The sequence below is a fragment of the Clinocottus analis genome, unplaced genomic scaffold, assembly GCF_023055335.1.
Source record: "Clinocottus analis isolate CAN_PGR_092001 unplaced genomic scaffold, fCliAna1.0.p SCAF_5, whole genome shotgun sequence".
Lineage (NCBI taxonomy): Eukaryota > Metazoa > Chordata > Actinopteri > Perciformes > Cottidae > Clinocottus > Clinocottus analis.
In genome coordinates, this window is record NW_027176207.1 from 13,781,400 (window position 1) to 13,809,358 (window position 27,959).

The 27,959-nt window shown below is 40.2% G+C and overlaps 1 protein-coding gene across 1 annotated transcript; it reads right to left on the minus strand.

The window, feature by feature from the left end:
• Positions 1–2,407: 2,407 nt before the first annotated feature.
• On the minus strand, positions 2,408–27,505 carry LOC137803096 (GDNF family receptor alpha-4-like). Its single transcript, XM_068601364.1, has 8 exons — positions 27,066–27,505; positions 13,461–13,727; positions 13,287–13,379; positions 12,809–13,178; positions 11,860–11,969; positions 11,316–11,450; positions 9,759–9,889; positions 2,408–6,559 (listed from the first exon to the last, which is right to left on the minus strand). The coding sequence occupies exons 1-8, from the start codon at positions 27,118–27,120 to the stop codon at positions 6,359–6,361; spliced, it is 1,362 nt and encodes a 453-aa protein (XP_068457465.1). The 5' UTR covers positions 27,121–27,505; the 3' UTR covers positions 2,408–6,358.
• Positions 27,506–27,959: the final 454 nt, after the last annotated feature.

Below are 27,959 nucleotides of genomic sequence, written 5' to 3' on the forward strand. Positions count from 1 at the left end.
CGTTTAAAGTTCAGTCTTTTCTATCACAGCTAAAACATCCAGCAATACGATTGCATTCAGCTGAGCTGAAATTATTTATTTTTTTCACAAATTTACTGCAAAACATTTCAATGATTAGTTTACCCTTTCTGGTTCAAAGTGTTCTAATCAGTGAAATCCTCCTCTGTTGTGTTTTATGATGATGAAAGCCGGTAGAGTAGACGTTCAGCACAGGGCACATTGGTGTCGACCCAGCTTTATCTATGTATCAATCACTTTTATTTTACACTAAAGACCATGTTTGAAATCTGTCCTGTTGAAGAATATTGTTTATTCAAATTGATGAATAAAAATGGTACTTTCATTCTCTGTTTTTGTGAGTAAAAAACACTCTCCTTAGTCTCCGCTGTCTTACAATGAATGCATTTATTGGTACCAGGAAACAGATCGCCACATGACAGTGGTGGCATGGAGTTTGTTTCAAGAAACAAACGTTCAAGCTTCAATTATTACAAAGAATCAAGATGAAGGCTTTGCTTGCAAGGCAATGCCTGCTGCCTCCAGCCTGCATCCAGAAACTGAGACACAATGTGTGACAACCTTTCTTTCTCAGACAGTTCAGGACATCTTGTAAGGGAAAGGACATGGTCAAACCACAACACTGCATTTTATATTTCATTCCTAAAAAGTTGTGATCCCTCACTGTAAAATTCATTTTTCTCTGATTATACTCACTTCAGAATTGAAAACATTTTCCGTGACAAGAGATTTCCATTGGCTGTGTGATTGCTGTCCGTAATGCGAGTCTGCCACACAGCGACCTATTCCTTTCTGTTTCGCCGCGGAGCTCCAAATTGTACCGTACGCCACAATAAAAAACGGAAAAAAAACAGAACACAGATCACAACGTTGGTCATTGTCACAGTAAGTAGTTTCCCCCCAAAAATTACAGACATTTTGAAATGTTCAGAATAGACCGCCCTGGCATTGCCACAGGACAGACGTGTCCCTGGAAATGTTCACAGCAGTGTCCCAAAGACAAAAACATAACATTAGTAAAACTGTTTGGAGTATTCCAACATGCCTAAAGGACATCATAACAGCCTCACACTGTTACCATCAGGGAAGATGAGTCTTGTTTTACCTTTTAGACAGAAATGTAGGAGGCTGGAGTTAGTTTCCTCCCCAAGATTTCTCCAGCTGTCTTTTAATTAAACTGCCTGCATAATGTTTCTTCTTGAAGACAGATTTGTGCCTAAGTGTGAACTCTATCACAGAATCAATGAGGCAATACAATCACAGGTAATGTATCCCTCTTATACACTTCGCTTTTCTTTGGTTGGTTTACCTTATGCTTTGGGACGTCCCCATCAGATGCTTTGAGATTATTAATCACCATCATCAGAAATTCACTGTTGAGCTGTTTGAGTGTCTTCCAGTTCTCACAGCATCATTTTAGCATATGTGTATATATATATATATATATATATATATATATATATATATATATATATATATATATATATATATATATATATCTTTGTGGGGACAAACTCTTGGGAAAACACAAAAACAACAGCACACAACATTAGAAAGTGAAGAGAAACTAAGGAGGGTGATCTGAATAGACTGTGGAGTTTCCAGCTGCACAAATTATCATATTAATAAGAAAACCTAATTTACCTCAGTGCTTAAGATTCTGAGTTCATGGCTCGGTTCATATTAATGCTGTCCATGTTATATGTGAAGACGAGTACTGCATGTTGACATAGGATTAACTGCAAATGAATGCACTGATTTACTTAATTAATAACTACATTAACATAACTGCTTATCTTTTATATATAATATGAGGACAGTGCAGGGATATTAGGCTGCTCAAGAGCCTCCTGGGGCGGCACAGCGGCTCGGTTGTGATTACTGTCGCCTCACGGAAAGAAGGTCCTGAGTTTGAACCCAAACAGAGTTGTACTTGAGTGCAGCAGTTTTTCTCCCGTGTGAGCTCATTTTTTTCTTCTCCCCACAAATTTAAAACGGTCAGCCGGTTGAGGTTACTGCTGCCGTTAGGGGATCGTATCAGTGTGTTTGCAAGTTTTATCCCATCCAAAAAATGAATCGTCTGTACTTTACATTTTTGCTGATTTCAAATGCATGAAATATATATATTTAGGCATTTGCTGTTCCAGACAGCTGGTGATTTCCATTCATTTCAGTCAGTAGTTTGAAATTCAATTAGTCTTGAAACCGCATTCATTACAATAATTTTGATTTTGAGAAAAATTAGCAGCCAGAAATAATGACTGTCCCAGCAGCGATGGAAAGATGTGTTACTGTAAACAAAGCTCAAAAAGCTTGCTTATTGTCGCCCTCAACCCAGAGTCACCATCTAAACTAAGACTAAATTTATTAGCTGTCTGTCCCACACCTGAATGCATCAACTGCTGGAAAAACTGTCAGTGCAGCAATGGTGCCTAATAGTTTCACAACACATCTCGAGACAAAGCAAACAAATACCTGACGCTATTTGCCGTTTTGGCAACACTGCCCCAAAACCACACTGTGTAAGCAGGAATATCATTTAGCTTTGGAAACTTGCTTGCGTTCTGCAATGAATAAATCAATAGCTCTTTTTTGACATGACACTGATTAAATCACAGTGTGAATAATAAAAACTAATGATGTCTGAATTACATTTCGCTGCTTCAGTTTCAGGGTCCTGCTCATGATTTCCACACAGTGAATAGAAACCAAAGATATAAGTTATAGATACAAGCTATTTCCGATTAGCCTGTTTGTTTGCTGACTGTTAAGATGGTATCTAAAATAGCCGGTATATAAATGTAAACCACAGATTGTGTTCCTTTGCCCTTGGAACTTTGTCCCACTGCTCCTGAATAGTTAGGATGAATACATGCTGAAGATAATTTGTAAACTTTGTAGACAGTTGGCTGAGTTTGGACATGAAAAACAAAGGCTCCTTCATGCTGTATTATTTTTATGTAATTAAAGTGAAGCCAGTTTCCATTGCAGCTTCTTTTTTTTCCTCTCAAAATCATTCAACTCTGGCTTGTAATAGTGTCATTATGGATGGAGAAGCCCCAAGACCCTGTAATCACCTCCATCAGTCGGAGGTCAAACATAAACATGTGAGTCCACGGCTCAGTTTGTCCAAAGTAGCTGTGGGCCAGAGAAAATCACTGACTTATCATTTATTTACAGATTTTACACCATTCAGCTTTTAATTGCAGCAAATTAAAGTCCAGCTGTATATTTCAGCATGTGTTTAAAACATGGAAAGATTATTAACTCACCAATTTGCACTATAATTGACATTAAATTAGCAGCAACACTATTTCGTAGACGGCATCAGTTTTGCTCTGTATCACTCGTAAAAAGGTGTTCAGAAGAAGAAAATACTCAAAAGATAGATGTTCATACACAACAGTCATTTCTTGGTCATTGAAATGCAATTTCTTTTTTGTCAGACGTGAACATTTCCAATGTGACTTTTATTCTTTATTTACCAAATTGCCACACTGTTCTGCTATGTCACAAAAGAAATCACAGTTATTACACTTGAGAGTCTGAATTATTTGGCATGTTTTATATGTCTTTAAAAGAAGATTAGCATGTGAAACATAGTGCTGTGTAGAGTCTCTCAACTGATACAATCTAAAAACGGTCTAATTGGTGTCATATTCACATATTTTTCAAAAGAATTATGAAGAAGTTAACAACTTATGGATGGAGAATAAGCTTTTAACTTCGAAACTCACCTCTTTAAAAAGTGCAAGCCGTGTTTAATGAAAATGTTTACTTTACATACTTTACAAATATAAACACACCAATTTGAATGTGAAATGACATGTAAACTCATTTTTTGTCATTAAGGCCAGAGCACTCTGGATGCAGTTGACACATCGCTGGATGCTGTTCATATGATGCTTTATGACTAAGTGCACCATTGACACTGTGAAACAGTGATATGTATATTTAGCATGTTCATGGTCTGGTTCTGCTGTGGATACCAGCTATTTGTCGGACCAGACTTTCTTTTTTTCAAATACTCTGTCCAAATATGTGATTTTTGTTGTACCCACAAGCTTGCAGTCACACTTAAGAGCTTTGTTTACTGGCCTTTTCCTTATCCACTTCTTAGTTCTATGTAGCTTCTCCTCAAAACCTGCATGATGTCATTTGGCCCGGAGATGGGTAACACCACTACAGGTCTGTTAACCTCACTATATCAACTTAAGTCCTACTTTGACTTTTCAACATCAAACCCAAGTTTGAAGTTGTCATGGACCAAAATTGGCAAACTCATGCGCTTCATGTGCATCTCTGCCTTTATACTGTCTATTTTTTATTAAAAGCCATTGTATATAAACAAGACCATTATTATGGGGTAAAAGTGGCAGAGTGATATTCAAACATCTGATATTTCTTTGTTAAAACTATTGTAAAGCCACAACTAGAAAAGTGCACTCAGTAGAGTGCAGCTCTCGGCCAGGTGTGTCTGCAACGACTATTGCTCTAATGTTTGAATGAATACAACCCACAATTGGTTAACCCCCATCTATACTGCAAGTGCATCACACAACAAATGCGCTGTCATTTTAATTCATGCCTCTGTGCAGACGCACGTCTCAGCACCGTCTCACGGGCGTAACCGCGCATTTATTTAGGCTTCAAGCCTACCGAGCGAAGTCTTCGCCCACGATGACTCTTGCTGCAGAGCTGTGGCGATGCACTCAACTGTGTGATCACTTGTGGCCCCTACCGGCTATAGGGGGCCAGTTAAGAACAATGAAAGAGTGGGAAGTCAATCCATGGCGGTATCAAACAGGCAATAACAGGTGTTTTCATTATGTGAGTCACTGCAACCACAACAGGTTCTTGAGCATACAGCTATGAATGAGCACCCAAAATATTGTGCAGTTTGGTGAAGCAGTTTGTGAAATTGGCAATAGACAGACACAGCGACGCTCACACACACGACGATCTCATGATGGTTTTAGTACTTTGTGTCATGAGCAGATATGGACATATAAACTTCCCTTGCAGCGCTCAGACAGGTCATTTCTTGATGCTCATCCTCAAATTAAATGAGTTCATTCTTCTACAAAAACTTCACTATACTTTTCTTCACCCACATCCCCGCAGCTGCATAATTTCACAAGAAAATGAGCCATAAGAGAAAGAAAATCATTAACATCAGCAAAAGCTATTTCAGGCAGAGAGAATGGCTCAATGTGCTGCTCAATGATCGGAGCAGCCAGCAGGCCTTACAGCCTCCTGTGTCCATCCCTTTCACTGCGTCTCGCTCTCACAACATCTAAAGCACATGATGGGCGAGGAGCACTAAAACACACTTCCTAGGGATAAGAAAAAAGCGAGAGGGTATGACAGCGGTAAATTGGCTATTTCCTCCCCTGAGCCTTACTCCAGACTTTCCCTGCATGCTGAGCAATTTGAATTGTGCTGTAATTGTTCATGTTGCTTTTCTCATGCTCGTCATTTCTACAATAGAATTTGATCTCATTACTTTTGCCCATGGTTGAATTCTCAGTCACTCACCCTGGCAGGAATAAATACTAAGTGGCATGTTAACAAAAGAAGCAGAGCAGAATGACTGTTGCACTCTGCTTTTTCGCGCACAAAGTGAGAAGACGGCATAAGATGTGTCATACATAATGTGACAACACATTTGGTTCGTGTCTCATCTCTTTTTGAAGGCTGCATTTTTAAAAAGTTTTCTTTCTTCTTCAGTGGTACAAAGCGGTTTAAGTGTGGTGCAGTTTCTGATTAGCTTGTTGTAAAGTGGATTATCTTACTCAACCATAGTAGGAAGCTGAGAGGAAGAGCCAAAGGGGCTCGCAGAGAAACGGATGTGACACGAGTCATGAAATAGAAATCAAAAGCCGTGCTCCAGCCTGGTATGCAGTGGAGTAGACTGGTTATGATTTTCGGGAGTGTGTATAGTGGATGTGGCCTTGGGCGATGTGCTTCTTGTTAAAAGAGGGGATGTACTTTGAGTGTGAAGCAGGCTCTAGATAGAGTATTTGCCCAGACAGCATTTCTAAATTCACCCATGCACTCATATATCTGCTCACGTTGTTCCCTGCATTGCATAGGAGAGGACTTGAGCATAGACGTGGCAGTTACTGCAGGACTGGTGATATCGTTGAACTCTTGGCGAGGCAGTGATATCAGACACATAATTAGAACATAAAGTCAGGTTTTTTGAAAATGAAAACATAAAATAAAAAGATGTAGCATTTCCTCCACACAAATGTCCTTTGTGGCTCATTTTGAGTGCTGTGATGGATTTGAAAGTGGTAGCGAGTGTAGCATTTGAGCGGGGAATGAGACGGAGGCCTCAGTAGCTCCAACACTGTCGGTCCAGGATGAGCGTCGGCAGCAGCAGTAATGTTATCACCGGTACTGCTCGGCTAGCTGCTCCACTTCTACTCCCCATAGCCCCTGATTCAGTCTGAGAGTCCTTCTCAGAAAACGGTGGGATGATGTTGAATTTCTCGCCGTCGTCGTCCTCCGGCTCCTCTTCCTCACTGTCCTCCATCTGTAAAAAGGCGGTAGGGGGGAGGGGGAGGAGAGCGATTCTTCCAATTAACAGAAGTGGTGGCGTGTGGAGGGAAGAGAAAGTCCACATCAATGCAGAATTTTAAACTCTATAGAAAAATATACTTCAGCTGAAGCCAAAACAACCAGGAAGCTATTACGTTGAGAGTTTGAACAAGCAGATCAATTGACAAAGGACACATATACTTGTTACATTTTTCCCACTGTAAGAAAAGTGCTGATTCAGCACTTTGATAACAACGTTTGCTTTGTAAAATGTCTTTCAGATGTTGTTTTTATTGTGTCCACCCTCCTCTATCGTTTTCTCTGTGTGAGATAATAGAATCATGTGTCCATTAATGATTGGCCTTTGCTGTCCAAAACCACAGCATTATTACAACGGGCCACCTGTTTATAACAGTAAAAGTTGGTAAAATATGTACAAGTGCAGCAAGATGATGCCTTACTTCCATTTCATTGTTGTATCATACAGTAAGCCTGATTTGGAGGCCTCTATAAAGGCAATCATGTATCACAGTGGCTAAGAAAACAATAAACTTCTATTGGCAGAAATCCCAGCTTTATATCAACACCAAAGTCTATCTGATGATTACTTGGCTCAAAACCAATCTGCCCACCGAAATAAGTGTCTGAGGTTTGGCACCTGACAGAACACAATATAAAGACATTTTCTGTGTGCATCTAACAGGACTGGTCCTGCCATCTGATTTGATGTAGTGTATATTGACACAATGGGGTTTAATGCATTTGCATTTATCTTCAGTAGACTTGACTCCTGTAACGGTGTGTTCACAGGCCTCTGTAAAAGTCAATCAGAAAGCTGCAGCTGATAAAGAACGCTGCAGCTCGAGTTCTCACTTAGACCAGGAAAGTGGATCACATCACTCTAGTTCTGAGGTCTTTGCACTGGCTTCCTGTCAAAGAAAGAATTGACTTCAAAATCCTGCTGCTGGTTTGTAAAGCACTGAATGGTTTAGGGCCAAAGTATGTTTGTGATCTGCTGCTACCTTATGAACCATCCCTGAGGTCGTCTGGTTCTGGTCTACTTTCTGTTCCAAGAGTCAGAACTTACGGAAGCGTATTGCATTCACTGAAAAAAAATATATATATACCCCTTTTCTGGTATTTACGAGATCTTGACGTTTATTTACGATCTTGACATTTATTTGACGTTTAATTACGAGATCAAGATCTCGTAATTACAAGAAGAAGGGGTCTATGTTTTTTATCCAGTGAATGCAATGCGCTTCCGTAAGAACTAAACATGGAGAGGCAGCGTTCAGCTTTTTTGCTCCACATAGCTGGAACAAGGTCCCTGAAAGCTGCAGGTCTGCTGAGACCCTCAGCTCCTTTAAATCCAGGTTGAAGACTTTTCTGTTTGAGGTTGCCTTTAATTGAATCTGACTCAACCACTGCATCTCACTACTGCATTTTATTTCTTAAACTGCGCTGCAACTTTTATTAATTTTTTTTTTGATTTTTTCTTGACTGTTTTAATGTTTTCTTAACTGTTTTTAAATGTGCTTTTAATGGTTTTATGTAAAGCACTTTAAATTGTTGCTGAGATGTGCGAAACAAATATACTTGCATGCCTTTAAACAATGCAAATGAAATGTAGTGCTTTTTTAAATGCAAAAAAAAAATTAACATTAGAAGCAAAATGAACACTTGTAGCGAGTGTATCACCCTCCAACACATTACATTATACCCACTGTCTGACATTTTATGCATTATGAATATTAATGCAAAATCCATTTCGAGTTAATGAGATTTTGGAAACCACATTTAAGGATGCCTTTAATATAAATTACTTCAATTTCTGTAAGACATTTCAATTATTGTAGAATTTGTTCTCAGGATACACTAACAGAAGTTGCTCTTCAACTCTCACTGTCATGGCCAAGGTCATGTGTGTTTGTGTGTGTTTGTGTGTGGTATGGGCGTGGCCCATGACCTGGTCTCCTCCCGGCTTCCTACTGATTACATTTCCCCTCAGCCAACCCAACTCATCACTCAACAGCATATCTACCCCGATCCTTCATCCACTCTTCGCCAGATCATTTTTACAACCTCAGTGGCATTTTGCTCGTTCTCGGACGCTCATTTTAGGATTCTTATTAAGAGGTTTTTCCAAGTGTTTCTGCTCAATTTTTCCTTGTTCTTCCTGTGCCTACAGTTTGGATCATCCTTCCAGTTCCCCGGTCTGCCTGCCCTGTATCGTCCTGCCTGGTTGCCCGCCTCCTGTCCTCGGATTCCCAGATGTTCCTGACCCATTGTGTCCCCCCAGAAATAAAAACCCTTAAGATCATGCTCTCTGGTCTGTCTCTGCGTCTGGGTTAAAAGCTGTAAATATTAAGATAACGTAAAAGTATATGGGGAAAGGTCATATAATAGTTTACTGAGTTTATTTTAATTCTAAAGTTTCTTTCTTTCTTTCCGTGACGTCTGCACTTTGACAACCCCCCACTGTTGAAGGGTTTTAAAGTCCACATATTCTTCCTACTAACTGCTTTGAGATGGATCTCAACTCAGCAAAGTTGACACAGACGGGGAGGATGGCGTACGAGCTGAAAACCGATTGAACCTTTTTCTCAACTTTCAAGTTGAGTTTTAAAACGTTATTTCACTGGCATCAACACTGGAGGAGTGTACTTGTTGTTTCACCTTTCTGTGAAGTTAATTTTTCTTAAATCAAATTGTATGCTTAATAAGGTCATAGGTGAAACAACTCATATATTACAAGATGCATTACCTTTGTTACATCATCTCAACGTCGGTGCTACATACAAATTAGAAAACTAAAATGTATCATCTTTAAATAAACTGTATATCTGGATAATATGCAGCCCCACCAAAGGCAGTGTGTTGGTGCAGTAAGGGATTGTGTGACAGGGAGGAGGCAGAGGAAATGCGGATTGAGGAGGATTAAAATGGTGAGAATATGGAGAATATGGAGCAGATGGGTGTGCATACATGAATATCAACAGTAAGGATTGAGTCTAATACTGCAAACACCTACAGCTAATCCTCCGCCACAATGAGAAGGGTGAGTAAGGGAGGAGGGAGCTGCTGGGCCCAACAGTCTGCTGTTGATACTTAGGTGTTACCACCTGATACACAGTCAACTATTTCAATTCACTCGCATATGTTGAGAGAACAAATAAGTAGAGAGTGCTTACACTGTTAAATTCAGGGAGAGTGTTAGCGTGGACCCTCTCCTGGTAGACGCGTGGGGGGGGCTGAGAAGCTGGCACAGGAGTGTTTTCCACAGGAGGAGGTGCAGAGATCCCCATGGAGCTGATGCCACTGCCTGTAACACAATCAGCAGGGGCCATCTTTATTACGTTCACATTGTTTTTCCTCCTTGAAGCATCATCACACCAAATCAGTAAATACTGTGCATGATTGGGCAAAATACATTTGAATATATGAGTTTAGGCAGATTTATCTCAATAACTATTGGACGGATTGTCATTCACTTTGCTACATATGTTGTATTTCCCCGCTGGATGAATTTTAATATGTCTGGTGATCCTCTCACGCTGTATCAATGTTAGCATTGTCATTGTAATAGTTGCTCACTGGGAGCATACACCAAGAAATGCAATTTGGGTTTTTGGGGACGACATAGCCGCGGTCCTTCTGCACCGGGCCAGGTTGAGAGTGCATCAAGAATAACATGGATGGGATAAAATGATGTAATCATACGGCTCTTCTTGACCTTCCAAATGTAACTAGACGCAATAAATCCAATTCTGATAACAATAAGGAGTTTTACAACCGCTCCATTGTCCTCTGCCCCTCAGTCTTTACATATGTCTTGTTACTATGAGCATATTTTACAGTAACAGTTACTTATACTTAAACAGATCTTCTTGAGAATTCTCCTATGATGCTCTTTCAACCCCTGCCAGTTTGGCAACAATTCAACAAGAAGCCACTTTATGTTTGTCAGATTCGGAGAAAGGATTCATTGACTCCACGGAACTGGGAAATTACATTCATATGAGGGCAGTCAACCAGACACAACAGAGAATGTCACTTGACATTTACTTTATGGTTCAATGCTTTGCCCTCTCAATCATCAATTATGATGGGCCTCGTCTGAGTTATGCATTAAAGCACATCATACAATACTTAATTTGAGCAGCATCTCAAGATTAATTTATTTTATACTCAGATTTGACAGCTATTAGGTAACAATTCCTCTGTCATTGTCTTGGCACATAAATAACTGACAGTTATAGAGGAGTTCAGTTTGGAAACATTTTACTACTGGGATTATTATTAATATTGCTGGGATTAAGTTGCAAGAATAATCATATGTTGCTGCTTCTACTCAAAATTCATATGTTCCAAAATTTGTTCTTGAAATTAGATTTTTGTTTGTTATTACAATAAATATATAATTAAATGTACATCCAATCTGACTTCTTAACTTGTCTAAATAGTATAGTTGGGTTAATTTTACGGCAGATTAAAATCACAATACCAAAGGTGTGATCATCTTTGCTGTAGTCCAGACAGAAAGTTATTCATTTTATCTTTAAACACACCGGTGCATCGACATGGCACATACCGTTTCTATCCTGGAGGCTGTACGTATCTTATGTAAGAAACTCCAAGAGCATGAACTTATTTCTTATTATTACGTAAGTCTTTTTGTCTCAGTATGGACATGCAGCCCTTCAGGTAAATTGTACTGCATGCCGTAAGCATCGTCACATTTCACTCACGCAGACATGTATTGCTGCTGAACAAGTGCATGATGCGCTGACAGCCCTGCCATTCGTTCCCGCTGCCGTCACATGTGCACCACTGAGACACTTCTGTGCTGCTGTTGCTCACATAGTTGGGAGTCATGATGGTGCCTGGTTGAAGAAAGAGAAACAAAGTCATATTACAGCGGAAACTTTTAAACATAATATTTCCCTTGGGCAGATGATTTTCATTTTCAGCACAAACTTCCATGGAGGGTAAGGTGCAGTCTAATAACACTATTAGTGCCCTGGGGACACGGTGCCACCAGTTTTACAGGTCTTGATATTGATAATTGCAGGTCGATAAAATCACTTTTTGATAAATAGTGAGAAACAAAAGGAAATAGTATGACCTGGATAATTGTGTAGAGCTGCTGGAAATGCAATTTCTAAAACAGGTTTTTCAAAAGCATGCTGAGTGGATAACCAGAGTAATTTTGTGCAACTAAATTAATATAAAATAAGCTAAATATCACTGTCAGACACCGACTGAGGATTTCCAGTAACAAGTCTATCTCACCTATAAGTCCAGCGTAAGCCTTCAGGCACATGGCTCTACTGTCTCGCATGCAGCCAGAGGCAGACAGCGGGAAGGGCTGGCAGTTGTGTTGGAAATCAGCGAATCGGGATCTGAAACACACACACACACACACAAATACAACAATACAACAATTTGTCAATTACATTTTTGGATTTGGAGTAAAGCTAAGAAAATCACCAAAAACAACAACCTAGTGTAAAAGTGTGAAATACAAAACAAAGAAATTGATAGTTGCGTACTTGTGTGTTTTAAATAAAACCTTTTAGGCGCCCAGTATCACCACCAACTATTGCCTTGTGGTTGTACTTCCCCACTTACCAGTCAAGCAGCATTTTCCATGTCATCACTTGATTATTTATTGGACATTTGTGTGAAAATTGTTATAATCGGAGTATGAATTATTGAATTGTGGTCAAAAAGGTGTTTTGTAAGGTCAAACTGACCTCTGATCTCCAAAACCTTGATTCCAGGTCAATTGTTTGTTCCAAATATGAGGAATGTGTAATGTGTTACTCTTACATTGTGGTCAGATTTAATTACTTTCTTTATAAAAACAAGATGTGATGCTCCAAAGGAATTTTTATTTCGAAAAACAGTGCCTGGAAAAAGAACAATCTCATCTCAATCTCATGAGGTCAATATGGTAAATTATGAGCAGGTTAAGAGGCTACGTGAATCCGGGATGCATACCCTCCTCGCAGTGTTTTATAAATTCAGGGCAAGGCCCCCTTTGCAAGCGCACACAAACACCCAAAGACATGAATTTGTTGTGACACCCGTTTGTGGATATTTTCTGATCCTTTGTATTTTGGGGCTTTGTTGTACACATTGTGAAACCTTCCTTTCATCTGATCTCTGTGGTTTAATGCTAAAACCTTATTGAGGGCACTTAATGCGCTGTATTGTCAGACCCAAACAACTGTCTTACCTACACAGCTCGTCTCTGGAGCAGTAGTTCTGCAGGCTCAGGCAGTTTGGCTTTCCCACTCTCTCCTCCCCTCTCCCGTTCTCCTCATAGGAACATGACGGGACGATGGTTTTCCTCCGGCGCTCCCCACACAGAGTGTCAGAGCAAGGACAGAAGAGCAGAGCGAAGCTGTACTCCTCGGGCACGCGCTCCAGGAAGCGCCGCAGGGCTTTGTGGCATTTCTGGCGGTTACAAGCGTTGTCAGACGCTGTCGACCGCTTGGTGCAGGCCACAACGTATTCTGACCGCAGGGAGCCACATTTCTCATACAGGCCACAGTCCTGCGCTGCCTTCAGACACTGGTTTTGGCCGTCCACAGAAAGAGAGGAAGCTGGAGGTCATCAGGAGGAGAACAATGAAACGTATATCAGGAAATAAAAATCTTGACCAACACTGATTTGGGTGTCACTAATTTAATAATGTGTGATAAGAAGTGTACCTGACATGATGGAGGCCATACGTGACATCTCAATATTTCTCACCAGATTTAACTCCAGTTCCTCATATGGAGACACTTCATACTCATCGTATGCTGAAACAACAGTGAAGAGTATTATCACATGGATTATGCAGCTGAGAATTCAAGCATGCAGATGCCAGTGCTTAAACCCACCTGCAAATCTCACAGTCCAGTAGACCCGGAGGCAGTGTTCCTCTCTGCGAGAGCCACGCTGACATTTACAGACTTGAAGAGGGCGGTAATGCTGCAAGGAGTTCTGGGCCTCAAGGCACTCCATGCGGGCATCTCGGCCGAGTGGCGACACGGCCTCCTCAGCCGCACAGTACTCCAGCAGCCGGTAGAGCACCAGGCAGGACTGCTCCTGGACGCATCCCTGCTCCGCCACCAGACAGTCGAAGGATGCAGATACTGGCACACTACCTGGAGGAGAGGTTGATATCATCAGTGCCGGTCCCCAACGTTACCATCAATCTGCCCTCTGCTGTATTGTGCAAAGCGACTGGGTTTACAGTCACATTATCCAGCAGTAGTCCGTACGCTACATTGGCTGTAATTAAGACAACAGAGCAAGGTGAGTGCACTCCACAGTCCCTTCACTGCAGTACAGTTTACGATAATATCTGAGGAAGAGGATTAAATTGAAAGCACACAAGTGCAATCAGAGTAGCAACTTGGGCAAAACCTCAGTGTTTCTCATAAGAAAAATAGGACTCTCATGGATATTTTAACAAAATAGGGTTATAGTATGGTTGTAATTATTTCATAATTGTTTCTTCATCTTCTCATTGGGACTTTAATTTTCTCCGTGCCTGCAATGTGTTTTACAGCACAGTGTCTCATTGTTAGTACGGATAAGAGTCATATGCCAATCAAAGCTTTTGGAAATTCTCCATGCTCGTCTCCTCAAAATTGTGGTGCTCGCCTCATCTTTCTTATCATATGCTCCAATGCTCCTGAATCAGTGAGCTAAAACATGCAACCAGACATTTTGAGAGATTTTATAAATCTATGGTGCTCCCCTGTCAAGTTTCAAACCTGTCGTCTCTATCCTCCTTCTTGCATTGTCATCTCCTAAAACTCTCTTTAATTCTTGATTTTTGTACCTTGGGATAAATGAGCGAAGATGAGGAATTTTGAATATATAGTTTGGTCTGTTCAAGTGCTTCCTAGAAGCATGTGCATCCAAACATTTGAGGGTGAGCTGCCAAACACATCACATTTATGAGCTATTTAGAAAACTAAACGACTCAACGGGGATGTTGTAAACAGTGGATTTTTCAAGTCTTTGAATGCTTTTTGGATCTACCTCCAAGTACTTGGATCACAAACAAAGCATCATTTCCAAAATAGTCCCTTTCATAAGTCACAAGGCATGTTTTCACAATGACGTTCTTGATAATTTCAGTCCTGGGACTACTTTCAAGGAACTAAAATGTTTGTCATTGTTGTCTGCATTTCCATAGAGTTGAAAAAAAAAGTAGTCCACTGACATATATATATATATATATATATATATATATATATATATATATATATATATATATATATATATATATATATATATATATATATACCATCAACATTATTACGTGGGACGAGTACTGGTGGACACAGTGGTAAACACACAGTTGAGCTTGCAGTTCAATCTGCCTGCCCATTTCATCAAAAAGCAAATTAATATTTTAGAATATTTATTGATGCACGAGTGCTTGATCATTATGTATTTGTGCTTTGGTATAACCGCAGTGAAACAACCTCCAAAAACCTTTTAATTGAAGCGTTAGCGAAGCCTAACTTTTCATTTGAATGATATAAAACTAAGAGAAAGGCTCTCCTCCCGTCCTAAAATGTACTTAAATCAGTAAAACTTTCTACACTTGTGGTTCTTGGGCATTTCACATGTTACATATTTGGTATCTGAGCTTGTAGAAGGGTGTCACTTCACCTGAATCTGGTTTTCATCAGTGTGAGATGTCGTCTACGGCACAGTTCATATATTTCGCACTAAACTGATACTTTTGTTTTAAATTCTGCTTACAGCGTAGACACCATCTGGATATGAATTTATGTCATTGATTTAACTCACATGTCCACGATGAGGATGTTTCCCCCCTAAAGTTAGTATGGATGTACTAGTTTATGTATTCAAAAGGATTCATAGCATTAAGTTATACAAAGACCGTTAAGTACAAATGTGTTGTATATTACCAACCACATTGCCACTAAAACAAATATGTCATTCAGTATGATAATATGTTAGTCCGCAGTGATTAAGCATTCGGAGTGTTGTGATTGGCAATGTTCTCTTCTCAAATGACTGAAAGTGAAAAATGATGAATCAATTCATAATAGTGATTGTTGCTGCAAGAGAAACAATGCAGGAAGGCCAGTGGCAGCCCGAGAGAGAGACGAGAGAAAAAAAGAAAGCCCTCTTCACAAAATGCTTTCTGATGAAGCAATTCAGGAAATACATTTCTCAATTGTGACATAATTGTCCACGCAAATTACACTTTATACACAGCGACTCTAGAAATGGAAGCAATACTCTTACACTTCAATATGCACACATTTCTTAGCTGTGTCTGGCTAATTTGCTATTTACTGTCACTTCTGCAATAAAGAAGACACTTAATATGTTGTCCAACTCGAAATAAATGGAGGTATGTTTTAACTTTGTGAACAACTATCTGCACCAATTTTACCCAGCCATGGACGAATGCTTCAGCACATTAACATATACATCACACAGACGCATTGTGTTGGATCGGTCACACACTTCGATTAAACTCCTGCTGACTGGCGTCACAAAGCGTGGCTGCAATCCAATTCCGCTGCTGCATGTTTTGTAATCTCAGACGCCACATGAGGTCCATGTCTCACTTTGGCTTGGGACATATCATAAACAGAGGCTACGCCTCATCGCCGCTGCAGGAAACCTGCCATAGCTCCAGCGGTGACTCCACAGGGAGAGGTGGGGAAGTAAAAACACCACTAACACCACAAGGCAATGAGTCATATTCACAGTCACAGATCCCCGAGGTATGTGAAGGTGTGATTACCTGCCTACCGATGTATCATAGTACATTCATAATTATATTAACTTCTGCTATGTTTGAATTCATAATAAACAAGCTTCATGTAATGGGTTTGGGTAGTAAATGGCGTATTCATTATTCCTTCTCAATGATTGCTCCCTCTGGCTTACCATTGATAAAGAGAGACTATCAGCAATGTTTGTATCCGAGAGCTTGTCACACACACACACACACACACACACACACACACACACACACACACACACACACACACACACACACACACACACACACCTACATGCAGACAATTTGATAAGCAAGACCTTTATAGAGTACAGAGGAGCTCTGTTAAATCTTGTCTAGTAGACAGGTCAGAATTATTTTAATAACTTGAAAATTGTTTAATGTCATGATGATTAAGAGTGCTCAAATTAAAGTCTTTGAGATGCAAAACATTAAGTGAAAACATATCATACATATTACACACTGTTATTAACCAAATGAGCCTTCTCTGTTTTGATCCCTAAAGTAAAAGACTGGGTTAAACCAGCCCTAAGTAAACAACTGGGTTAGTCCAATCTTAAGTTAAAAAAAAAAACAGTTTAACCCATGTAGTGTAAAGTAAATGGGTTAGTTGCACACAAAATTCTTCACCATAATTTGTTGATTTGCGTGTCTGCTAACCATTTGTGACACAACTAACCAATGAATGCTCTGGAAAAAACAAAAGACCTACACACCTGAGCTTTATAAACACACTGCAGTTTTCTTTTCTTTTTTATATGTATAATACATATTTTTATTTGAAAAACAAAAATGTTGTTGTCACGCTTTGGGTTTTTCTAGGTTCCTGTTTTATTTTGTAGTCCGTGTCTTTTGTGTTTTCTGTGTTCCCAGCACTTCCTGCTCTGTTAATTGTCTGATTGTCCGCTTTGGTCCCTGATTGTTTTTCTCTTGTTTCCAATCACCCACACCTCACCCTGCTTTGTCTAATCACCCACTCCTCCTACTTAAGCCTTCTGTGTCTTCTGTTCCCTTGTCAAGTTTTACTGTTTGTTTACTGTGCGTGTGCGTCTGTTATTTACACGTATCTACTGTTTTTATTCATGTATTTCACTGCTTTTGTAAACCCAAGACCTTTGGTAAACCAATTGCAAGGACCAAAAAAGGTGTACCAAATGAATAAAGGTATGTAAGAGATATGAAAAATGTAAAAATCATGTAAGAGATATGAAAAATTTAAAAATCAAGCTTACATTTTTCAGTTTTAGGGCCATATTATCTCTTCACTTGTGCCTCAGGACAATGGTGCCTCACGATATAGAGAGCTGAAATTAAACTGCAATTTATGTATGTTTTGAGTAAAATACTGGGTTAACCCAGTCTTAAGAAAAAGAGTAAAAGACTGGGTTCAGGGAATTGTTGGTCCAAGCATGGACTGTGCGTTTCAAAGGAAAAAGGAAAAGTAGAGAGAAGCGAGGTGATTTACTGTGATGTGTATGCCATACTACACCCTATTGATTTCTCACTGGGGTGATTAATAGAATTTGTGATGCAAAACTGATGAAGGTTACTGCCACAAACGACAAACCACACGCATCGGCATTCACAGGAAATACACTGATTTGGCGAAAAATGTATCTCCCATCCTTTCGCACATGTGAGATAGATAGCAGAGCGTCCACATGGTGGGGCAGAAATTTTACTTCAGAGGAGAGCGTGATGAGAGACTCTGATGTGAAATGTGTTCACTGGAATTGTGACAGAAGAGACATTTTTGGAAGGAAGTCATAGGCTCAAGGGGGGAAACAGCAGCAAAGCAACAAAACGGAGGAAAAGTGAGACTGGAGAAGCATGCCCACGGCTGCCGCCACTTGTTATTTGTATTTATTCATCTGCCCTGCAGTCAAACCGGTGGGATTCCTAAGTGGACCGCATAAAAAAATACTGTCCACATTGATGTTCTACATAAAGGCCGCCGATGGTCTCAAGTGGAATATGGTGACATTCAGTAGCTACAGTTAGGTAGCTGTGAATGTTTTATTCAAAATACAGATGAAGAAAATTATTTAGCAAATACACAGTTTCGAGGCTTCAACTTGAATTTGGAAAATTGCGAAGAACATTTTGAACTTCAGTATTTTCGGACAATTTAGAGACCTGACTTTTAATGAATTCCTCAAGAAAATAATCAGCATATTGATTGATGAAGAAAATAATTGCTAGTTGCATCCTTAAATTGAACTGTATTTTTATGGCTGTCTGAACTAGTTTGAACTCTGTTGGGTTCAACCGTGGCAGATTATTTTGATGACGCAATCTCATGATCATGATCATGAGATTCAGCATCCCAAAAAAAGGACTTAAATTATATTATTATTACATATAATCTTATCCTGGTTGGTGTAAATGCATGTATATATCTATGACTATCCCAAACCGTGTAGTTAAAGAGTGCTATTGTGAAAGCTAATGCACCTTACAATCAACACTGGAAAGCATTGGACAAAACAAATGGGAACGAGTAAGAGGCAGTCAATAGAGCACATGTTTGTAAGTCAAAACAATGATTATCCTGCCAAAATGCCTTTTTCTACTACTTTAAATAAATATATATTCATTAAAAAATGGACAGAGCAGATGGCAAATAAAAGGGGGTGGGGGGGGCTATTTAAATATGTGCAACAGCAACTAGTAGATTAGGTCTAAATCCAAAAAAAGCAAAAAACAAAAATTAAAAAAGTGATTGACCCCATTTTGTTACAAACATTTAAATGCCTCAATTTCCTACAGTTTCATTGAAAACACTGCACCATCTTGTGTCGTTAGTGTTGAGAGGATATCTGCACTGATTCAGTGTTTGTAAAGAGATTTCAGTTTCCTGGTGTTGATTGAATCATAATGTGTATTGGAGCGAGCTGGACGGAGGGTTTTCCTCAGGACAGACACGGCTGTGCAGATTATAGCTATGGGGCCTTATTGACAGTCCTTTCTGCTGAGCTCCAGATTTGTCACTTTCCACCAATCGGCTTGTCGTCTTCTTCTCACATTAAACTTTCTATTAACATCAAACATATGCTTAACAGTTTGCACATATTCTCTTTGTTATGGAAAATTACAGGCACCGCCCTAGGCAATCTCGGCCGAGCAGCTCTTTAAAAAAAAAAAAAAACAGCATCTGAATGTTTCATTTATAAAAACGAACTTATTTTCCGAATACCAGTGATTTCCTTCTTCTTTACATGCTGTTTGAAGGCCAATTACATTTTCTTCAGACCTTTTCAGCCTTGTATAGTACATTTTCACAGCAGCTATTTATTGTACAAAACAGCATTCAAATACCTCAACTGTCAAAAAATGTCATATATATTATGCATCGTTATTAACCAAATGCGCCACTCTTGTCATACAAACTTTAATTTTACTGAAATGTTTTCCACATTATTCTTGGTGTAATGATCCCTGAGCTCATCTTTTTCCAACAGGTATTTTGACCAAACCCTCAACTTGCACCTCTACTTCCACATACCATGGATTAACAAGGGAGGAGCCTTTTTAATCAACTTTTTTTTTCCTTCCTCTCCATGGTGCTGCACCTCCCAGATTTCATGATTCTCTGTCTCCAATTTTTTTCCCAAATCATCCAGACTCTTCTCACTTTCCACATCTTTCCAGCAGCGGCTCACACAGCCTTCTTCACATTAGGGCCGCACGGATGGCAACAATAACACGTCACGCCTAAGTGAAGAGCACACTGACTGAACAGTCTCGCTCAATAACCAGGTCAAGCACCATAAAGATACACCTTCTGCACGAAGTCCACTTCAAAGAACAACTTCATACCCTGTCTTGCCATAAAGCGGTAATTTGATTTAGTCGTGCAACACCGGCTGAGAAAGATGCCAAGCTGCTTTCCATCCAAAGGCTGTAAACGTAACAGAGTTTCACACATCCTAATCCCAAAATGGCCCAAAAAGGTTTTGCTCCTCAATTTGTGCAAGCTAATGTAACACTGCTTACACTTAAAATTGCCTCTGAAAGTGTTATTACTCAGTTAAAACTACTTTTGGGATGTGGGTAAAGCAAGAGCACAGGGGAAGCTTGGTTAACTAATGCTTATCTCCACACTCGGACAACTGAACACGAACATCAAACGTGATGTGGTTTCCATACAGTCCGTGATGGCCCCGCAGAACGTGTCCAAGCAGGCGCTGCAGGAGCAGCAGGCAGAAGGTTAAGGCAGAAGAAGCCCCGAGCCTGTCCGGGGTCAAATAGCACGGAGTACATGGGGAGTGAACCAGTGTCTATTTGTTGTCAAAATGCAGAAAGGTTTACTGGCACTGAAGATGTATCCAAAGTCATCATGATCATCAAGTTTCATTCTCTGCGTAGTGTGGTCGTCCATCCATTATGGATCTCCACATTGAAAAGGTTTGCACTTCGAGTTTATTGCAGTAATACTCAAGCTTCAGTTCCTCATGATGAGAGCAAACATCATGAAAATCTGTGTCAAGCCGTTTCACAAGTTCTGAACCATATCTGTGGAGCTTGATGGCAAGGTTCTCTACCATAACCGGGAAAATAAGGTGAGTATCCATTAGCGCGTTCCTTTTACTCGGGAACTCCACTGACTTACTGACGTTTTGGCAAAACATTTCCAAGCACCATATTTTTCCAATTTTATGGATTTTGGTTGTCAATGTATTGTCTTTATATTGTTTGATTTGCTTAATTTTTGTTGCTGCATTTTAACCACCGATATTCGTGTTAAATAGTTGGATTGGTCATTTGTCGCCTGCTACTTCTCTCTTAGAATGATCACTGGACACACACACACACACACACATACACACACACACACACACACACAAACACACGCACGTACATACAAAGCACTGCAACAAGGGGTGTGTGCTGTCTGGACAGCTTAACTGGTTACTAAATCAGTAAAGCTGTTCAGACAGCACACAACCGTCATAACCATTAGGTTATTAGCATATATATAGATTGTAAATGAACCTATAGACCGACATGTGGTAACAGATTAGCGGTTAACATCCATTTGTAGCGACTGTGACCTATTGTGAATGCTGTTTTGAGTCTGTCTAGGGAAACCATGTCAACCTGTCAGTGTTCGCTCGACATGGACACGGTGGAGAAAAACTGACAGCCAGACAGTGCATCCAAACTATCATGGAGCCACAGGAGAGGACGTGAAAGTGATGTTGACTGAGTTCAGTTTCGGGAAATAAACGAAAACTGTACCATCTTTCTATTGCATCATGACAACTGGGCTGGCCCCCAGAGCGTATACCATCTTCAATCAGATTTAATGTGGATTTGTGTTTTCATAGAAAGAGAGGGAGTGACCAGGTCTGTCCTGCGAGGGGTGACCGAACACATCTGAGAATGAGTTTCAAGTGTGTTTCAGTGTTTTATGTTTTTGAGATATCAGGCTGTACAGTTGGCTTGAACAGGTCTCTGTATAATAACAATACAGACAAAGCTTTCCATTGCCGTGTGGTCGTCTTTTCTGCTCGGATGTCGCAGAAAAGCTAATAGCTCCCAGAAAACGCCAGCCCAAAAGCAGTAGTTTTGTACAGTTTCTGACAACTTGAAGAGCATGTGACATTGGCATGTGAGTAATCCCTTAATTGACTGAGATTGAGCCAACTGCGTCCAGAGAGTCCCCTGTGACACCATGAGAAGAACAAACTGTTTTACATTTGGCTTTTTGTGCTGGAGGAATTGTAGTTATTGTGAAATGCACATAACTGAAATATTTGCTGGATTGCCACCATCTCATGCACAACAGTGTCCTCAATCACAACTGAAACATCTTTTTGTTAAATTCAGATAAAACATCTTTACTAAATTCAGTGGAGATGAGGGAAAAAGTCGAAAGAAACTCAAGCGACACTAGTAGTTTATATATTCTTTATTCCATAACCTCAGGCATCATTAGTAAATGTCAGAGGAATGGTGATGATGATGATGATGATGATGATAAATTTATAGCGCTCTTATCTGCCCTCTTTCAGGTTTGTCCTTTTAGGTAAGTAGAGCGACAATGAGCCACGTTGTGCGTCTTTTCACTGCGCCTCTAGCTGATGCTGCTCAACCCTTTTTGAAAGTGTCTCTGAGGCGACAGAGTGGACACAGGGAGAAGTGGAATATGCAGGAAGGTGGGAGGGTGCCAAGGGAGTGACAGCAGGAGAGGCGGGCGCCTGAGAGAAACACGGCTGCAAATATGGCTCAAGTCCAGCAATGAAGCATCTGAATTTGTCTCCAGATTTAGAATTTTGTCCATATGTTGGTGAAGCTTTCTGCAAAATCATCAGCAAACACAGGGAGGGCCTCGCCAGGGGAGGCAAATGTGTGTGTGGCCAGAACTTTAAATTGTAGACAGATACGCGCTCTGTCCAAAATCAGGTTTGTCTTTAACTGCAGTTCAGATAGATTTTGTTGCATCAGATAGTACCTTTAAAATGGTCTTCCAAAACTTAACTGTCTTAACTTTGTTAAGCTCGAAAGGTTTGTTTAGCGGTAACGTTGGTAAAGTTGCTAACATTATTGTCCAGAGTAACATTGGATACGACTCGAGAACAGAAAAATAAAATATGTCCACTATGCCCGTCACTGTGACTTACATATGCTGTTCTTTGTTCTTATCTTGGTGATTAAATGTCCGACAGAGTCTGATTTATTTTAAAAGTACACTGACTGAGTCACTAGTTTAGCCTTTAGCCCTTAGCAGACCACGGTGAAGAGAAATAAATGCACATACGGCATCTCTACTTTGATGTTTATCTGAACACTTACAACAACAATAATATCACAACACATCATCTCTTCATCAGCATTACCCATCGCATTACATGCAAAATGTACCATGAAATGCAGTTCCATATCTACGAGAATAATAGATCAAATATATTTATAGCCAAAAGAGGCTTGCAGTAAAGAATAATAAGCCATTCAAGATGAGACTTGTCTCTGTCAAATTCTGCCTCTGTTCTCTTTTCAGCCACATTCCCGCTTCCTCAGAGACCACCAAGGCCTCTTTGTTGCCACACCCATCGACATACATGTTCCCACTTCCATCGTCTGCTCGACCTGGCCTTCGTCACCTATACCTCCGCACTTACACCATCCAATCACCACTTCTGATTAAATCTAGCTCCTGCCGGCCCAGATCCTTTGTTCCTCTGTTAGTTCATCATTACCAACACAATGCTGTGTTCTGTTGCCTGTTCACTGTCAGCTGGACCCACAGTTTCATCTGAAGTCTGGAACAATAAAGCACTGACTATGTCCTGCTGCGTCCTCAACTGGCAGAATTTGAGTCCCATCCCTACTTTAGTACTCACCGATTGTGTGATTTATTATTATGGCGTAAAGCAGAGATAAGGACAGTTCAATGAAATAGGAATCATTATTAAAACACAACACACATGTTTATTTTATTGTTATATAAGGTTTTCAAGCAATGATAGCATGAGGTCCAAGCGTCCAAAGGTGACAACTACACTAGTGCGTACTTTGTTTTATGTTCCGAATCAACTGTCGCCCAGCGTGCGCAGTCCACGCACGAGGCCTGGTTTAACGAGCTGCACAGCTACATTGTGCAGCCACATCACGCAGGCTACATCCCTCCTCTGTACTCCAGGTAAAATACATACTTGCGTCAGCCAGTCAGGCTGTGTGAATATTTCAGGCTTCTGCCTCTCGCTACGGTGCAGTCCTACATTACCAAGTACCATAAAATATCCAGAGAGTGACCCGCATATCGACCAGCGGGCTATGGGTTTTTTTGTTGGTGGGATCCAGTGTGTGCATGTGGCACTCAAGAAGCAGATTACATGCAAATAAATTAAGTAAAGCAGGCAATGACACAGGGGCTATACAAATTCATATTCATGAATGTGAGAGTTCAGTAGAAATCTGGTGTCACTCAGAAAACCACATTTTGATGTTTAAGTTATCCTTAGTTGTAATTATTCTTGAATGTAAAATAATAATACAAGTTAAATAATTACATAATCAGAAAGTGTATTGTATGTTTTTTTATCTATCCACTGGGCACGTAGCCAATTTAATCTCTGCGTGCCGTCGTCCTAAACAAAACTGAATTACAGGCACAGAGTGCATAAAGACAATGCCTCAGCAAAAAGAGAGAAAAAAAGAAGTCTACGGTACAGTGGGAAAGATAAAGAAGCCAAAAGTTTGGATAAACCTGTGTGCACGAGGTCGCTCAACCCATTCCGCAGTCAGTACATCAAATAGTCAAACCCTGAACAGACACAGCTCAAGCATGTCAATATTAGTCCTCCTAAGAACTGTGTAACTTTACACAGCCGGAAAATTAGCTCTAATAAATGTATGACAACCGTGTTACGGCTCAGTTGCGTCTAACAAATTAAGTACAAAAATAGCAGCACTCAATCATCAGCTGCAGACTGTACTGGGATTTTAGCAATAATCCACAGAGGACTGTCAGCAAAGGGTCAAAGTCGGGTTTAATGTCCTTCAACAATAGCCTGCTTTCCATTGATTTATCTGACAAAGGTATACTGTACGGCCTCATTCAAAGTGATCTCATGCATTATTTGTCAGAGGCCAAGCCATGATGTTATTAATTTGGAAAAAGACACGGATGAATGCAAGAATGCATGCAAACAATTACCATAGAGAGAGTCAGGTATTAGGTGAAATCAGTGACACATAATGGAGAAAACAACAATTTGTAAATTATAAAATCTATTTTTGACACACAATATCCATCTAGTGTTTTCTTAGTTGCAAAGTATGAAGTCAGAAAGCAGATGTGGGACTCTAGAAATGAAACTGTAATCTACAGGTGCAATTATCCTCTTGTGTTTCAGGCTTGTGAAGATACATTTATGATGGCATTGGTTTGCCCTGGGATTTTGGGAAGGCTGGTGTATAACTCTAAAGTTCCCACAGCCATTGTTTAGGCTGCACAAGGCCAGATATGTTACAAAGTAAAAATAGCAAAATATGAAATGGAATACAGTTCAGAGGGGCTATTTATATACCCACCGAGACAGGGACAGTCCATGTGTCTGACAATACTGCAATGTAGCAACAAAGCAGCTCTTCAAGATGTGTAAAGTCTCGGTAGGTCTGTCCGAATTTCAGCATTCTTTTATGATGTCAATAAAAAAAATGTAAATCCAATAATTTATGTTGCAATTATGTATAATGATAAAAATCAACATGTGACAGTGTGTCTAATTTGTATCTGAAATTACTCCGATCTCAATTAAATAGTGGTTGAAAGTAACTGTTTCTTGGTGGGATTCCACTTAAGTGCCTGGCAGGTGGGTTTGACACATTGGATGATAAACTGGGTGCCTGAGAGGTTTGACATTCACAAGATAACATTCATCATTTTACAATACTAATCCCTAATGGGCAGCATCGGAAATCTCCTATACAGTGTAGCCTGCACCTCCTGTGCTGAAATAATCCTAATATCAGTATTTGTATTGTATTCTGCAGTTCGGAGCGCAGAGGGGCGGGGGAGCTATGTTTCATATGGCGTTTGTTGCCAATGGATCAGGATACATGAATTATAGACAGCCACATTCAAAACTGAAGAGAAACTCCTGCTCCTCCTGCACTGAAAAATGTATGATCCAAAATGACACAAATCAATATGATTAACCACAGATCAACACACTGTGTGCTCCAGATGTCTTATCCAGCCACAGTCACGTTATTGACTTTAATGATTATAGGTAATTGTGCAGGAGCTTGTGTGTGTGTGGAAGCAGAGGAGAAGCAGCTGTTAAATGAAACAGCAAATATCACCTTCTTCCGCTCATTCAATCAACACCAAAGACGTATAAGCAGTGACACTTAAACTGATCCACTTTGATGCATTTTTTCTTCCACATTGAAACCTCCATCCTTTCAACTTCTAATGCACAACTTATGTAAAATGTCAATGATTTACATGTGTGGCAGCCCAATGCTTTCACGGAAAGGAGGACATCATTTAGTTTAACAATTCATGCATGATATTTATATGACCCGACACAATCTAATCAATATTTGGGAAGATAAACGGCTCTTTTTGGAAAGAGTCCAAGGCAGAAATAACAGACATGCTGAAGCCATGATGTCATCCAGATGTAAAAATGTAAGGCTATTGCAATGAAACACATTGTATTGATCTCTTTTTTGGAGGGGCTTACCAAAAGTTCCACTCAAACATGGAATAGTATATAGTATGCTTAAATCCAAAACCTTTCTCTATTCTGACCCTTTTCTGTCTTTAAATAATGAGCCAAGCTGCCCTTTGTAAGATGTAATGAGCTAACTATGTGCAAATATTCTCATAAAATATACAAACGAAATTACAAAAGTTACCATGTCATGATTGAGTTGCCGTGTTTATCTATACTAATAACAAGAACACATCATTTGCAATATAAAGAGAAACCTGGTTTTGTAGTGTGCATCTGAGCTGGATGCACAATCTGTAGCATGCAGACTAATTGTTGCTAAATTTCTTCAACCATTTGCATTTTGGGGAAATGGAATGAATGAGTGTTCAAGTTTTGAATACACTGGAAGACAAGACAAAGGGAACCCTCACTATAGATTATGGATGATACAATCTCAAAGGTGGCTGATTAATTATACATCTCCAACAGAGGTACCAGCTGGTAGAAATGAGAGATGTGCTGCTTACCACAAGAGAAGACATTGAGCAGGAGTCCAATGATCATCATCCTGTCCGGTAACATTGGAGAGTTGGGGACTGAGGAAACTCGCACCCGTCTGGCTGCAGCTCAGTGACCCGTCTCCTGCCACATCCAGCCTCCTCCTCCCTCGCTGCTGCGACCGCGCGGACTGAGGAAGATCGGACAGGCTACTGCACAAAGTTGGCTAAACTGAACCGTGCGCGCAACTGGAGCGATTCAAGTTCCTGACGATTTTTGTTGTCCCATTTATTTTTTTCCCCGGAATCCCAGTTACAATTGGTTATATTGATCTCTAGATGACGCAGATTTCCAAAACGTCCATCCAAAAAAAGTTGATCTGCATCTGATCATCAGTCAGTTCCAATCCGACTCCAAGCGCGACTTGTGTGTCGCATTTGGACTTGCGCGTGGTTGCATCGCAGCTCCACAGTTGTCCAGTCAGAGTTGAGACCAGTGCGCTTGGACTGCATGGCGCATCTGTGTTAGAGGCGCACTGTGATTGGTCCCTGTAAGTACTGACTATGCCCATGGGGTGTGAGAATGTTTCCTGTGGGAGAACAGCTGGGCTGCTTCAGCCATTAGTTCAGGCATTATGATGGACAACGCAATATGCAGTATACTGCTGTGAAAGTCAATTGTGTTTATCGGGGTTACATATTTATAGCATAAGAGCAACATATCTATCACTCAGTAAGCCACATAATTAACCGATTTTTAAAATTGTGTTTTAATGGTTTAAAAGGCTGCCTGTGTTCAAAGCAGATCTCCATTGAACAGTCGGTTGATGGTGTTGATTATCACACTGAACTTATATTGTGATGTGTAATAATATTTGTTACCCATACAGAGCTACATTTTGAGCTGCAGAAGAGCAACACTGT

Bases quoted from the DNA above. Each gene is read 5' to 3' on its own strand.
- LOC137803096 (XM_068601364.1), bottom strand. From the start codon at position 27,120: ATGTTACCGGACAGGATGATGATCATTGGACTCCTGCTCAATGTCTTC. The intron at 11,451-11,859 runs GTGAGATAGACT...TTCTTCAACCAG, and splicing joins GGCTTACGCTGGACTTATAG to GCACCATCATGACTCCCAAC. The intron at 9,890-11,315 runs GTGAGTGAAATG...ATTGTGTTACAG, and splicing joins CAGCAGCAATACATGTCTGC to GCAGTGGCATCAGCTCCATG.